Below are 16,308 nucleotides of genomic sequence, written 5' to 3'. Positions count from 1 at the left end.
GACAATAGGCATTGCTGTGCAGTTTTAAAGAACACTTCCTAGACTAAAAGTCTAGGAGAATTATCTACATGTTCCTAGCCTGGAAACTAGCATTATAGACTCCTTCGGTCTTGAGCATATATTTATTGAAGTCTTCCTCTGTGCAAAGGACTCATCTTAGAAGAAGTAGAAGGAACCTGAACGAGTGGTAAAATCCAGAACCTAAAATTAAACAATCCTGCCAGGAACAGGTAAAGAAGGGGCAGATTTAAGCAGTAGGTGATGGGCTCAACTAGAAATTGAGAAAGTGAAATGTCAAACCATAGGTGACAATTGATCAAGTTACTGGGGCTGGAAATTCTAGTCTTTAGTAATATGGATTTTCCACAGGCAACTATACCTCAACAGTGGAGACTGAACAGCATTCAGAGACCAAAGAAGGCAGATATTTATAAGCAGAGAGATTAGGGGTAGAACCAGAGCAAGGTGTGTGCCCCAAACCTTGGGAGCCTGAGCAGACTGTCAAGATGAGAACTCGGTACATTGAAGCACAACAGGAATTGAATTACTGGAACTGGATTGCCAAGAGGAGATTCAGGCCCATGAAGAGGGACCAGAAGCTCTAAATGAGAACTAGAGTCAGAGCAGAATGCAGATGTAGAGCAGCCCAGCACTAAAGCACATATTAATCCTGACTTCAGCTCTTACAGTCAAAGATCAGAGTTGATTCCCTATAAAGGGCAAGGGTGATTTTTCAGCTTGGGTCTGTGGCTTGGCTGCATGTAGACCATGGTGCGGGTGACGAGCAGGAGACCAAGCAAACTAGAACATGACCCCTATTTGTAACTGGTCATAATTTCCCCTTGGTGGAGTACCCTTCCTTCTAGGTTTAGTAAGAACTTACAAAAGGCTCTTACAAAGAGCTCTGAGGAACTTTTTTTTTTTAAAAGGTAGAACAATAATAATAATGATAAGTTAATAAAGTGAGTTTTTTTAAAGAACTCTGAAGTTTATGGTTCAAAAATGAGACCTCTGTTATGACCCCAAAGGTCAGGAATTCTGCTATAGAACATGAAGAGGTCCAATATGAGGCCACACAAATAGGAGAGAGAATATTGTGAAAACTTGCATCATCACATAGATAAATGTCACTCAGAAAGTTGTCTTGCTAACTTTGCCCCACGAGAATTCTCAGCAGTCGTTGTTGAACCAGGCAAAAGTATAATTAATCTTTTATCCTTCAGACATGGGACAGCGAGCATGGATTTCAGTCTGTCCCTAAACTGATAGTGTGTAAGTGTAGAAGATTCTCCTAAGAGGCAACAGAAAACGCCCAAAACAATAGGGCACCTACATGGCTCAGTCAGTTAAGCAAACGACTCTTGATTTTGGCTCAGGTTATGATCCCAAGGTCCTGGGACGGAGCTCTGCACTGGGCTCCCTGCCTAGCGAGGGGTCTGCTTCTCCCTCTCCCTCTGGCCCTCCCCTCCCCCTGCTCGTGCTTTCTCTCTCTCTCAAACAAGTAAGTAAAATCTTTAAAAAAAACAAACAGAACAATAAATGTTTATCTTGTCAACCCGGATGTTTGTGCAGACAGACTCTGGAGTGTTAGGGAGGGTTGGGGCTTCCAGTGTGAATAGAAACAGGTGTACTTCTCCTTAGACTTAGCCCATGGTCTGTCATTTCACAGTTTAGATTATCAGTAAACTGGACCACCTTCTTAAGAATTATGCCTGCAAAGATGTTAGATATTAGATGGTATGCCTATAGAAAATTGGTCTTCCCCATCCAGACTTTTCAGATAGGACTTTATCAGAACTCTTTCTAAGGAAAGAGTTGAACTCTTCCAAAGTTCAATGTACTTTGGAAAGTACATTGAATATATGAATCAGAAAACCATCAAGCATTGGAACCAGGCGGCTAACATGTCCACATGTACCTTGTGAATTTAATAGCTGCCACTGAGTAAATGTTTGCTGTGTTCCAGGTACTGTACATCCTGTCTGAAATGTTTACAGGAAACTACTGAGTCATGTCTCTATATCTCCATTGTATAGAAGAGACTGAGGAGTGGTTTGCCCTAGGTTGTGGAGGTAATAAAAAGCAGAGTGGGGATTTGAGCCCAATCTGCCTGGATCTACATGTACACATGCTCCACCACACTGTTCCTTTCCTCTGTTATTACAGAAAATGCTTAAATTGTCACATACTGATGCCTCCTATCAGGAAGTCAAGTAAGGCCATATGTTCTTTTATTCTTACAACAAACATTAGACTGTGTACATGGGATTCAACAGTAAATAAGATCCAGACAAGGATCCTGATCCAATGGGGGCAGAGACAAATGAACAGAGTGACAAGTGCCATAATGAGAGTGAGCATGAGGACACCTAAATCAGGCTTTAAGGGCCAGGAGACGCTTTCTGCATCTAAGTTGTGACCTGAAGGACAAGAAAGAATCATAGGCAAGGAGTCACAGCAATGACAATAATATCATCTTAATAGTAGCTCCTGCACACACAACCATGCAGCGAGCGCAGCTCTGAATACTTTCTACATGTGACATGCAGCTGTCACAACCTTTTGAGGGCACTGAAGCATAAAGAAGTTAGGCTAACTTGGTCAGAGTCACACACTTGTAACAGAACCTGTGTAGGAATCAGTAAGTCTGGCCCCAGAGCCCTTGCTTTCACCAGCGTCTCTTAAGCAAAAGGATGGGGGTGAGGTGCATGTTTCATGTGCAAAGGGCAAGAGGCACAAGAAAACAGAGCCAGTTACAGTCTCCCTGGAGAATCCAGAGGGGGCCCAAAGGGATGGGCAAGGTAGGTGCCAGCCTATGCTTCCTCCTGTCAGGTGGAGTTCTGGGGTAATGTCCTGCTTGCATTTGCCTTGCCTGGGATTAGTAACCCCAGACATGGAGACAAATGAGACATGGAGCTAAAGTTCTCCCAAAGACTTTGTTTCCCATATGGGAAGTATAATTTTCTAAACTAAGCAAATTACACCTAAAACCTGTAAATGCCATGTTTAGATGAAAACAAGACACCCCAAAATTAATGTAATCTCCCAATTTCCACCAATTATCTATTCCACTACCACCTCTCCACTTTCATCCTCCATGACAAAGAGCCTTTTCCAGAAATGTGTAGTTCTATTCTTCTGGTATCATCCTTGATGTTCTTGATATAGCCCCTATTGGTCCAGTAAGCAAGAATAGTTCCCAGACTGATTTTCTGTACCAGTAAATTCCTTCCTCTTGAGCTGCTCTTGACTCTCTCCTTTCTGCTCTGCTGGATCAGCTCCTCCTGGTCAGCCAGTCACCCTCAATTCTGTTCACAGTGATAGGCTCTCACCCTGGTGCATCAAGAAGAAAGAAGTTGTTTTTCCAAATACACAAAGATGTATTTCAACATGTATATACCAAAATGCTGTGTTTGCTTCCGATGGTCTGATTAGAGGTGATTAAAACATTGGTTTCAGTTTTATGTTTCATGTATCTGTATTTCTTAATTTTCCTGTAACATGTATTATTTACATAATAAAAGTAATAAAAGTTAAAGTTTTATAAAGAAGAGGACGCCTGGGTGGCTCAGCGGTTGAGTGTCTGCCTTTGGCTCAGGGTGTGGTCCTAGAATCCTGGGATCAAGTCCCACGGCTCCCTGTGGGGAGCCTGCTTCTCCCTCTGCCTGTTTCTCTACCTCTCTGTCTCTCATGAATAAATAAATAAAATCTTTTAAAAAGAAGTTTTATAAAGAAGACAGAGAGTCCTAACCTGTTCTCAGATACAGTCCTGTAACAGGCAAACAGCCGCACGTCTACCTAAGGCTGGCTGGGGAGTGAGTCCTCTGTGACTTTGAGGACTTTGATCCCTCCTTTTCCCAGGTGTGTTTCAACTTATACCACAGACAGCCTTTGTGGTATGGTAACTTACGTATTGGATCACTGAGAAACTTCTACTGTGCTTCTCTCTAGGTCAAATTTGGATCCCTTCAACCAGTACACTGAAGACCAGATTTGGGATGCCCTAGAAAGGACACACATGAAAGAATGTGTAAGTGAAGCAATGAGGAAGGGCTTTGCTGGAATTTCAAGAGTGGAAATGTAGTGATGCTGTGGTCACTCCTCAGGCTTCTCTGGCTGCCTCTGTCTAGCCTGGCCTGTCCCTTTATTTCCAGGATAGCTGTGTAGGATCACTTTAGATAAGGCTTCCCAGGCATTTCAGAAGGGGCATAAAAGTTGATATCTCTTGACCATGGTCCTATTGCCCTTTTGCTATCCATTGATTAACAAAGATATTAATGACCAACACTCAGATTCCATAATTCTTTTAAGTTCTATTTTAGTCATCATAACAGTATAACATGCTTTTTTGAAACATCTGTATATGCACCGAGCCTACAGAAAGCATGCAGCATGCAAAGGGAGTCATTAACCTCTTAGAGTAACTCAGCACGCACCTTCCTGAGGCCACAGTCTACATGATATCCCTGACCTGGAATAGGATCTTTCATGGCCCTGAATTGAGTCAAGCTCAGGATCCCCTGTCCTGATTCAACTAGGTCAGTTCTGCCTTAATCACTTATATATTGGGCTTCTTCAAACAATTTCATTTGACGGGTAGGCTCATAGCTTATTATAAAGGCAAGTTTGACAGCCATAAACCTATAACCTTGGAATACAGGAAAAGCAATCTCGCTATCTCCATCTCCTATTCCATGACCATATTTTCAGAACCAAAAATTAGGGCCACAATCTGACAGGATTTGGGGACATGAAAATACTGGAATTTCTAAGACCTTTTAATGGTATGAGGCTAACAGAATAGTATATTTGAAATATGGAATGTCATAGAAAATGAGAGTCCTAGTACATGTGATCATCACGCCTGTACCTTCTTACTAGATGAGCCAGATTCTTGGCTAATTGTTTCAGCTGTTTCAAAATAGTTTATTTTTGCCACTGGATTTTTGACAAAATTTAGTTGTTTTTTTTCCCCAAAAATTTACTTTTTGACTCTTCTAGTCTTTACTGCCTTTCTCCCTAGATTGCTCAGCTACCTCTGAAACTTGAATCTGAAGTGATGGAGAATGGAGATAACTTCTCAGTGGGGGAACGGCAGCTCCTGTGCATAGCAAGAGCCTTGCTCCGTCACTGTAAGGTAAGGTGGTTTGTGGAGTGGCTAGGAAGGAGAAGGATGGCCTTTCCCTGCGGCATGAGGTCCAAAGGGACTCCTGGCTCCAAGCCCAGTGGAGCTTTTTAGGAGCATGCCTAAAGATGTTTTTAAACTCACCTTGACCCAATCTGAGTATACAGGTGTTTTTGAGCCTTCAGACTTCCCTGAGCCTTTAATTTCCAAAGGGTGAATTTTGTTTCTGGCCAGGTAGTAGTTGTAGTACTCTTAGAAACTATAGACTGAGACCTCCAGGCTATCAAATACAGTCAGTCACTTTGTTTTGTAAACCAGAAAGGGAAGATCCAGAAAGATTATTCATGTTTAGAGTCACAGAACAAGTAGGGGCAAGCACTTTGTTAGATCAGTATCACATGCCTAGCCTTTTATTTGTGGAAATGAAGGCAAATGCATGGGTTTGGAGTTGTACCTGTTCTAAGCAAAATGATCCTTTTACACATGTGTGTACCTACTTAGGAAAGACAGATTATGGTATAAAATTCAAGCAATGAAATATATTTCAGCAAAACCTAGATTAAGTAGAATGCCTAAGGAATTGATTGGATCTCTCTTTCTCTCCTCTTTTCTGTCAGATTTTGATTCTAGATGAAGCCACTGCTGCCATGGACACAGAGACAGATTTACTAATCCAAGAGACCATCCGAGAAGCATTTGCTGACTGCACCATGCTGACAATTGCCCATCGCCTACATACAGTCCTAGGCTCTGATAGGATTATGGTGCTGGCCCAGGGACAGGTACTGAGCCCCTGGGGGATTGAGGCTGGCATGTGGCCTCATCTGGGAGGAAAACTGGCCACTGGCAGGATTGGGCTGATTGCCATCTTAGTGCTATTCTTAGCTTTCAGATAAGCAGCCTTAGCAACTCTAATCTGGCTGCCACTGGGAGAGACAGAGCCCTCCAAAGCCAGAGATTGAGTAGGGGCACTCTTACTGGGTTCTCATTTTGCTTTAATACCTACTTTTTTGTTGCTTGTAAAAGTGACATTTTGACTTAGGTCAGAGAGCTCGAGCACTTGACTAATTAACTCATGTACACAAGAATTGCCCAAGGTGTATTGAGTCCGGCCACCTCATGTTTGCTTTTTGCAATCATTTGGTGGTGCCAAACTTCTTACACTGGTGTTCCAAGCTTTCCTACAATCTGGCCCAGCCCCACTCCCTTCCTTTCCCACTCTCTCCTTGCAGGTGCCAATGACTGTAGACAATCTTGCATTCCCTAAGCTGGTTCCCCTAGGTCTTTTCTCACTCGGTTCCATCTACCCCCAATGCCTTTTCCTCTCATTCCCTCTTCTACATCCCCACATCTGTCTGCTTACAGCCTGCTTGTCTCTCTGAAAGACACAGCTTAAATACCCTGATTTGCCTCTGCCACCTTAAACTTGATATGTCCCTCTCGTGTAGCTCCTCTGCCTCCTCTGATGGTAGCTGGCTAATGCCCCATCTCCCCTATTAGACTGTAAACTCTCTTAGGGCAGGGCTCCATACCACATTCTTTGCACATGGTAGATGTTAAGTATGTCACTCACGATGTTAAGTAAATTTATGTTGAACAGATACCTCCTTTGTGTGCACCTGGGATGGCAATAGATTAATGGTTCAGCAGAAATAACAAGCCAGTTACAATGTGTGACTCTGATTAATAATAATGGCCACCAAAATAGCCACTTCCATCAAATGCTTATTGCGTGTCAGGCACCACGCTAGGGGCCTTACATACTGTCTCTCAACATGTAATTAATCATCACAACCACTGAGAAAGATACAGATGTTTTAACCCTGCCTTCCAAAAGAGGAGATGGGCTCAGGGAACTGAACCTATCTCCAGCCCACAGGAAGGAAGAGTTGGAGCTGAGCTAGGCCAGTGACTCCAAAGCCAGTGTTTTACACTGCAGGACCACTCTGTCCTTCTGTGGAGAAGTACTGAGAAAAGCAATTAATATAACAGGTGTAAGCTGGGCTTCAGAGTGGAGTTTGAGAGAACATAGGAATTCATTATTTTTCTCCTCATTTTGAAATTATATTAATGTTAGTGTGTTTTGTTACTATCTTTGTTTGCATTATCCTAAATGTTTACTGTGATTCTTATGCATTAGATACACAGAGCTTCTGCTCTGTACATAGGTATTAAATAGAATATAATAAAGTAGAGGGGACCAAGAACAGTTGGGAAGTTCTTTCTTAAAGACGCACATCTAGGGATCCCTGAGTGGCTCAGCGGTTGAGCGTCTGCCTTGGGCTCAGGGCATGATCCTGGAGATCCGGGATGGAGTCCCACGTCGGGTTCCCTGCATGAAGCCTGCTTCTCCCTCTGCCTATGTCTCTGCCTCTCTATCTCTCAGTGTCTCTCATGAATAAATAAATTAAATCTTAAAAAAAAAAAAAAAGATGCACATCTAGACCACATTGTTTCTACGAGTGGCCTAATGTTTTGGAATGGGGATTGTTTGGCTCTTTATGAAGGACTCTGTCCTTCTTTTCCCTTAATTTTTGTTTCTTGTGAATTGAAATTGCCTTGTAATTTTAGGAAAACCTGAAAAAAGCATAAAGGCAAAAATAAGTTAAGTCATTTACCTCCTCAGGGACAAGCATCAGTAATTCATAATAGATTAATTTATCCCCTGCCAGCATTTTTCATGCCCCTATATACCCAGACTCTAGTGGGTAGGATGTGCTCTGCTGTGGACGCACAATTCTGGAATGAAAGAGGTGAATAGTAGGAGTCTGTCATCCCATGGCCAGAGGCCAGAGGGGTGGCTCTTCAGCAGCTCAGCAAGGTCAGGTTCTGTGTCAGCTTCCACCCAGGGCCCACCTTCCCTCCCCTCATGGTGTGGGATGTCTGTGCTAGCACCCAACATCACATCCTCACACAAGCAGTCCTGGGGAAGTGTACTTTGTCCTCATGCCTATATTGGGCAGAACAGCCTTTCCTAGAAGCATCTCAGAGACTTCTCCTTGGTCAAGGCTGTGCCCCATGCCTTGGCCCGCTAGCAAGAAGGCTGGGAAAGTGAGTGTGTGACATTTTCTGCCTCTATCATGGAATGCAGGTTCTACCAGCAAATCATTCAGGGTTTTTTTTTTTTTTTTTTTTTACTGCAATATGATTTTCCGTGGCTGCATAGAAGTCCATCATAGGAATGGATAATTGACCAAATGACTTACTTCCTTTTTATTCTGTGAAGTGGGTATTTTGAGCTGTTCCTTTTCCATCTATAGTGGGTCAATTTACACAAGATGACATTTGCCTACTATGCCCTTGACTTGAGCTGTAATTTTTTTTCCCCCTGAGACTGATGTGAAGGAGGTCTGGATGTCTTTGTCTCTAACCCTTTGCTTATGCCCTGGTTAGTAAAAACAAAAAATCAAAAGTGAAACCCACAGGGGCATGGCAGGACTCATCGGATTGTGTGTCACTGTGATTCTGCCCCCAGGGGGCTTTGGGGCAGTGGTCCTCTGAATGACCCTGAGTGACGTGTCTCCTTCCTTTGCAGGTGGTGGAGTTCGACACCCCATCAGTCCTTCTGTCCAATGACAGCTCCCGGTTCTATGCCATGTTTGCTGCTGTGGAGAACAAGGTCGCTGTCAAGGGCTAACTCCTCCCCGCCACCAACGTCTCTTTCCTTGGAGCATTTGCCATCCCCTGCCTCGGGCAGGCCCCTCATCGCGTCCTCCTGCCGAAACCTTGCCTTTCCCAATTTTATCTTTCGCACAGCAGTTCAGGATTGGCTTGTGTGTTTCAATTTTAGGGAGAGTCATATTTTGATTATTGTATTTATTCCATATTCATGTAAACAAAATTTAGTTTTTGTTCTTAATTGCACTCTAAAAGGTTCAGGGAACCGTTATTATAAATGTATCAGAGGCCTATAATGAAGCTTTATACGTGTAGCTATATCTATATATAATTCTGTACATAGCCTATATTTACAGTGAAAATGTAAGCTGTTTATTTTATATTAAAATAAGCACTGTCCTGATAACAGTGCAAATTCCTTTCTATCATTTTTGTACAGTTTGCTGTACTAGAGATCTGATTTTGCTATTAGATTGTAGGAAGGGTAGCATACTGTTCTTCTTCGGCTGGTGGTTTCACGGTGCCGGGCTCTGTGGGTGTTGAACAGGAAGATGTGTGGCAGTAGTGGGCCCTCCAAGGGCCCCCTCTGTGTCCCCGCACAGCCACACCCAGGGCGGGTGGAGGGGGCTGCTGGAGGCCACTCAGAGCGCCGTGAATTCTCAGGGCTCCTGCTTTCTGTCCTGTTGTCATTCACTGTTTCCGTCGGGAGAGCAGTGGGGCAAAGCCCCAGACCCCCAGAACCCCCTTCACTCCCTCTGTCAGGAATGAGAATCATGGAAGAACATTCCTTGGACGGGGGGAGGTTCTTTCCTGCCTTCCTCTTTTTGCTGTTGTTTCTTAACCAGAATCAAGTCTCTTCTTCACAGAGTGTCCCACTGCCTCAGGTTCCTAACGCTGGCCAATGCACAGAGCTCTCCAGCTCCTACACCTGTTGGCTCCAAACCCCGGGGCCGGCTGCTGCTTTCGTCAGTGGTACTTTTTTCATTTGCCTGGTCCCGCACCTCCGCAGTTCAGTGACAGGGTTCAGGAGTTTGTGGGTCTGTTCTCTCTCACTGCAGTTGTCACACAGTCTGTCTCCCTCCAAAGTCTGCAACTTTAAGCAGCTCTTGCTAATCAGTGTCTCACACTGGTGTAGAAGTTTTTTGTACTGTAAAGAGACCTACCTCAGGTTGCTGATTGCTGTGTGGTTCCGTGTGTTCCCGCAAACCCCCTTTGTGCTGTGGGACCAGTAGCTCAGGTGGGCGTGGTCGCTGCTGTCATCAACTGAATGGTCAGCGTTGCATGTCGTGACCAACTAGACATTCTGTCGCCTTAGCATGTTTGCTGAACACCTTGTGGAAGCAAAAATCTGAAAAAGTGAATAAAATTATTTTGGATTTTGTAGCACTCTTGGTGTTTAAAAGATGTCTTTGAATGGCTTTGGGGTCCTAGAGCCTTGGCTCTGAATATTCAATGATGGAGTCCCATGCTGGAAAGACCAGTGACAGAGCAGGTTGGTTGCCAGAGCAGGTTGGTTACCAGGGTTCCAGCATGCCTGGAATCATCATGGCAGGGGCTTTAGTCCCTTCAGCCTGTGTTCCTGGGCCTAGTCACCAGATAAAGCTGCCCTGCTGCTAATGGAGGGTGGGGCGGGGGTGTGTGAATGGTTGTGGGGAGGCAGGCAGTTGTGCTGAAATATACTTTAAACGAGCGGTTTGTTGAGAATTCTCAGTGGTTCAAACAATGCATTTGCCCTTTCAGCCAGTTCATTCAGATGAACTCCTTGAGAATTAAACACCATTCCAAAGGTACTCATTCTAAAGCTTCTCAATATATCGTGTCGAGTGCAGCCAAGAAGGCTTTTAAACTCTTTGTATTGGTTCTGCTGATCATCAGTGGAAATCATATCTTAAACCTAGCCATTTCTGTAAACTGCCATCTTAAAAATTCAGGGGGCTGGCCCTGAAGTTAAAATTCAGTTCCTCCTTGCCATGTACCAAGTGCTAAGTAGGCACCTGTGACCGTGGCACATGTCCTGGGTGGTGCAAGTATGGAACGTCCCTATCGTTGCACAATGTCCCATTGGACGGCACTAAGGTAAACAGCCACTTTTTTTGATTCCCTGGGTTTGCCTTCCAAGAAGGTAACGGTATCAGTGGAAGAGCTCCTGTGTGCTTGTCCTGTTCAAGCGAGCGAGTCCCTGCTGCATGTGAGACACTCCCCCCCTAAGGAGCCCCTCCTTTACTGCCCTTCTCTTCTATCTCCCCGTCTGTCTCCCTCACCTCTCTCACTGCTTAGCCCCTTAAAGGGAGGCACTTCCTACCTTCTGCCCACTGCCTCCCCCGCCATGGATCTTTCACTCCTACAGACACAGCTGCGGGCTTGGCCTGTCTCCTCCTCAGTGGGAGCGCCTCCAGCGGCATCTTCTGGGGGCCTCAGACAGCCTCTCAAAAGTCTAACAGGGCTCCTTGTCTCAATCAGCAGTCCTCTGGCCTCCTTAGTCTCTAGACTAAGTCTAGAAACCTTGAATGATTTCAGCTCTCCTGTCCCTTCCTGATAAAATCCGTCACTCCAGGGCCTACACATTCCCACCACCACCCCCTTCTCTTCTCTGCTTCTGCCCTAATTCAGGCCCACCTCCCTTCTTTTTTCATATTGTGGCTACAGCTCATAACCAGTCTCCCTGCTTCAGTGGCCTTCTCCGGACCATTGTATATACTATTGTCAAAATGCTGACCAAAAATGCAAGTTGGTCAAATACTTTGCCCAGCAAAAATTTTCAGGGGACAGTTGCTCGTAAAACGGCCCATATTCCTTAGGTTGGCATTCCCGGTGTCCATTACCTGGCTCCAACCCTCTATTTCTACTCGGTATTCCTAGAAACAGTCCAATATTTTCACACCTTGAAGTCGTTGCTATTAGCCTGGAAACAATTGATCCTCTCCTGTTTGTTTTTTTGAGAAGGATGGGGTGGGGGTCAGAGCGGGAGAGAGAAAGAATCTCAAGCAGGCTCCATGCCCATTGTGGGGCCTGACTCAGGGCTCGATCTCACAACCCTGAGATCATGACCTGAGCTGAAATTGAGTCTGACCCTTAACAGACTGAGCCACCCAGGTGCCCCAATCCTCTTGTTTAAAAAACCTATGTTTTGGGGACACCTGGGTGGCTCAATGGTTGAGCATCTGCCTTCGGCTCAGGGCGTGGTCCCAGAGACCTGGGATCAAGTTCCGCATCAGACTTCCCTCGGGGAGCCTGCCTCTCCTTCTGCCTATGTCTGCCTCTTTCTGTGTGCTTCTCATGAATAAATGAATAAAATCTTTTAAAAAAATTTTAAAAAGCCATGTTTTGGAGCACCTGCTGGCTCAGTTGGTGGAGGGTATGACTCTTGATCTCGGGGTCGTGAGTCCAAGCCCCACATTGGGCATTGAGTGCACTTAAATAAATAAGCCATGGTTATTTATTTATTTATTTATTTTTATTATTTTTCTTAAGATTTTATTTATTTATTCATGAGAGAAAGAGAGAAGCAGAGACACTGGCAGAGGGAGAAGCAGGCTCCACGCAGGGAGCCCGACGTGGGACTCGATCTTGGGATCCTGGGCCAAAGGCAGATGGGCCAAAGGCAGATGCTAAACTGGTGAGCCACCCAGGCATCCCAAGCCATGTTTTTTTTAAACTCAGATCAACTATTATCTCCTTTACTAGCCTTTCTCTTCAGATTCCCTTGGGTTCCTATAACCCTTTGCTTACACATCTACGTTTATTTCCTTTTTCCTTACATATTATAACATTATTTTCGTATATCTGCCCATGAATATAAACTTCTTAAAGGCAGTAAATCATCTTTGTGTACCTTATAACTCCTGGCTTAAATATTATGTTTTACGTATAGTAGATGCTTTGTAAGTATCACACTACTCAGCTGACTCTTGAATAGGGCTGTCCTCCCCACCCCCCCTTCAAAGCTGAGGTTGAAAGAAAGCGGCTCCCTGTGGGAACCCCAATGGACACTCAGCAGAATTCTAGATGCCAAGTTTATTGCAACTGTCAGATGTCACAGTATCATTTCCTCTTCTACAAAGCCTGGAGACTAGAGTCAGCAGTTGAGGAGTGTTGATGGGGAGCAAACTGGGATACTTGCAAGAGTGAAAGAAGGCACAATTAATAGTAAAATGTACAAAACAGTGCTCTGTGCTCTAGCACTGGCCCTTGCCCTGAGTGCCTGCATGTGGTGTCTGAGTCTAGAATCCTCCTTTGGTTAGGGATTCCTGGGTCTCCCAACCCTCCCTAGTAACAGCTACAGTCCCCTGAGGACTTGACCTAACTGTCCAGAGGCAGTCAGGCCACATGTATTTGTTTGCATTCACTTCCATGAATTACTGGGGCACGTTGTACAAATTAAACACAAGCATAAGAAATAAAATCCCCTCTTTGTTCGGGTGTGTGAAGTTTGGGGACCTCTCCTGCCTCACCTCTCATTTCTTCCATCTCTAGTGGTTTCTGTATCTCTTGATATTTATCTCCTCTCCTGTTTGTAGTGGATGGAGATGGGGGGTTGGGGGGATGGAACATCCTTCAGGCACTGAGCTTGGATTTAGCACTGATTTTGGGTAGATCTGGAAGTGGGAGAAACCACCTGAGCCCCGCCTACTGGGGGAAGCTGAGAGATCTCCACTGGTGTTCAGTGTGATATGGGACATGGCTCCTGCCTGGGGCATAGGCCCCTGGGCCGAAGCTGCAATATGTGGTCTTTACCCACTGTTTCTCCAAGGGCCACAGAAGAGGGTCTGGATGGGGGCCTGTGGGCAGAGAAGGGAGGAGGAGAGGAAAGGGCATTTCAGCTCTGAAGACACGGTTCCTGGGTCAGCATCAGAGAGGATGCAAAGGCACACCCAAAGCCAAGCAAGCCCTTGCACAGAAGGCTTCTACAGCTGCATCAGAACCTTTGGAAACAGGGCAGCCCCGGTGGCTCAGTGGTTTAGCACCTGCCTTCAGCCTGGGGCATGATCCTGGAGTCCCAGGATCGAGTCCCATGTCAGGCTCCCTGCATGGAGACTGCTTCTCCCTCTGCCTCTCTCTCTCTATGTGTGTGTGTCTGTCATGAATAAGTAAATAAAATCTTAAAAAAAAAAAAAAAAAGAACCTCTGGAAACATGACTGAGTGTTTCACACCCGTTTTCTCTTTGCCTTTAGCAAGCTTCCTTTTGAGTATGCTGGCTTGTCCCACCTGGGAGACAGCTGTGGAATGGGAAAACTGAATTTGGAGACAGAAAACCTGGATTATTAAACAAATCAGCTCACCTTCTGAGCCTCACTTTCTTCATCTGGAAAGTGGAAGCAATAACTTTCTTCACAGTATCCTAGAGAGGACTGGTTTAGAAATTTGATGTGAAATTACTTCATACAAGGAAGGTGCTCAACTAAAACATCTTATTGATTTAAGTTGTTCCTAGAGGACCAGGAGAGAGGGGTCTGAGTTTCATCCATCCTTGGCTTAGCATTTGAAAGAGAAAACAGGGAACCCCATGGCTTGGGTGATGATGATGGCTAGAATCACGAGACTGCCTATGAAGGTGCCCTCTGAGCTTTTGGAGGGGCAGACATACTCTGCATGCGGGCTTCCCTTTAAGTAGGAGCTTTGTGGTCCACATCCAACATCTCACTTGGGAGCCCCCACCTCACAATCTGACAACAAAGGCTTGGCCCAGCAATGAAGAAGAAGTTAGTACCTTGCTGGAGCCTCCATTCTAGATCTGTATCCCTGGATCTGCCATCCCTGGAATCCAGTGGTCATCTGGCCCTGTGTGCTGGATGTCTCTGGCTTAGGAGCCACATCCCATCCTCAGCAGCCAGTGTGACCTTGGGCAAGAGAGGGAGGAGGGCAAGTTCAGGGTTCAACACACTTGGAAGCACTGAGCAGACAAGTCTTCCACTTGTATAATACCTTTCTACAACTTCAAGAAAAGTCCTCAAATGTCATAGCTGATTTGGAGGAGGCTCTGGACAGCATTCCTGGCCAAGATACAGAGACGACAGCTGAAGCCAAATGGAATGTGGTCATTGAGATCACAGGCAGACAATAGACCCATCTTTCTAAACTACCCCCATCTCCAAAAGCAGAGTCACAGCGCTGCCTAACTACCTTCATCTGTGCTAAAGCCTCTATCAAAACCCTCATGACCACCAGCACCCCAAAACTACCATCCACATGTACCCAAACTGCCAAACCATCTGAATTAAATTGGAGGCTAGACCGTTATTCTAGGTGACATATTTCTGTTGAGAATGGTCGCTGGTCTCGAGTAGCTCACACTGCAGTGGGGAGAGGAGGCGGTCCAAGAGTCTGGGCATGCATGAAAGGAGCCCCATGTAGAAGCTCCTGTAAATGGGCCACTGGTGTGCTCACAAGAGAGGAAGATTGTGCACTGTGGGATTGGATCCCAGGGCCACCAAGTCTTTCTGTCAGTGAGTCCACATCACTCAATGGCTACTCACGACTCTGAGTAGAAACCCGAAGAAAGGGAGATCTGGTTGCCTTTAGGAGCTTGACATATTGTGGGAAAGATGGCGTAGACACAAAACGTAGACAACAAAACCAAGGAATCAATCCAGAATAAGGCAAGGACCACCACGGGAGACAGCTGGCATGTTTTCAGGAAGTGGCGAGGGATTGGTGGGGTTGACTAGAGAAGATTTTGGAGGGGTGAAGTTTCTGAAAAAAAAAATGTTATGAGGAGGAAGGAACATGATTTTCTGGAGAGGGAAAGGCAACTTCTAACAAACAGGTAGCAGTTTTGTGGGAATGGCATCAGTAACAAATATTGTACGAGCATGGAACATTATCCACAGCCCTTCCATGGAGTGTTGTCTAATCCCCCCATTGTCCCCAGTCCTAGGCAATCACTGATTTCCTTTCCATCTCCCTAGATTGGTCTATGCTGGACATTTCACATTAATGGAATCATGCAATATGTTCTTTGTGCCTTGCTTCTTTCACTTAGCATAACGTTTTCAGGTTCGTCCATGTTACAGGATATATTAGTACTTCATTCTATTTTGTTGTCAAATAATATTCCACTGTATGATTATACCACATTTTATTTATCCATTCATCAGTTGATAGACATTTGAGTTGCTTCCACTTTTTGGACTTGATGAATAATGCCACTATAAACATATGTGCACAAGTTTTTGTGTGAACACATATTCTCGTTTCTTTTCAGTATATACCTAGGAGTGGAATTGCTGGGCCATATGTTAACTCTATAATTAATTAGTTGAGGAACTGCTTCCAAAGGAGCTGCACCATTTTACGTTCTCTATGGGATATCTTACCCTCCAGCTGCTAATTGGATTTGACCAGTGGGAGGCACTGACAGAGATCAGAGAGTGAAGGAAAGTAAAGGTTGGGTATTTATCCCCGTAGAATTGCCATAAACCAGGTGCATCTGGCTAGCAAAGTCCTGAGCTCTTGCCAGTGACCCTCTCCACCCAGCTAGGGGCTCCAGGTTCTTCCAACATCTCTATCCTTTTACATTAAAAAAAAAAAAGTAGTAAAATATACATAACACAAAATTTTCCATTTT

At 44.9% G+C, this 16,308-nt stretch overlaps 1 protein-coding gene and 1 long non-coding RNA gene across 3 annotated transcripts in view; one reads left to right on the top strand and one right to left on the bottom strand.

Annotated features, from left to right (window-relative positions):
- The window catches only part of ABCC5 (ATP binding cassette subfamily C member 5), a 90,575-nt gene extending 80,446 nt beyond the window's left edge, over window positions 1–10,129 (top strand). For both annotated transcript variants that reach the window (XM_077879851.1, XM_077879852.1), the window contains exons 27-30: window positions 3,952–4,030; window positions 5,024–5,137; window positions 5,743–5,907; window positions 8,661–10,129. In XM_077879851.1, coding sequence (XP_077735977.1) covers window positions 3,952–4,030; window positions 5,024–5,137; window positions 5,743–5,907; window positions 8,661–8,762 — 460 coding nt within the window. In that variant the 3' untranslated portion in view covers window positions 8,763–10,129. The remainder of the gene's footprint in view (window positions 1–3,951; window positions 4,031–5,023; window positions 5,138–5,742; window positions 5,908–8,660) is intronic.
- LOC144302485 (uncharacterized) lies at window positions 2,936–3,985 on the bottom strand. Its single transcript, XR_013369387.1, has 2 exons — window positions 3,911–3,985; window positions 2,936–3,333 (listed from the first exon to the last, which is right to left on the bottom strand). It is a non-coding gene; the product is annotated as an uncharacterized LOC144302485 (long non-coding RNA).
- Window positions 10,130–16,308: the final 6,179 nt, after the last annotated feature.

This window comes from Canis aureus, chromosome 31, assembly GCF_053574225.1.
Source record: "Canis aureus isolate CA01 chromosome 31, VMU_Caureus_v.1.0, whole genome shotgun sequence".
Taxonomy (NCBI): Eukaryota; Metazoa; Chordata; class Mammalia; order Carnivora; family Canidae; genus Canis; species Canis aureus.
This window is presented reverse-complemented; position numbering and strand designations above follow the sequence as displayed.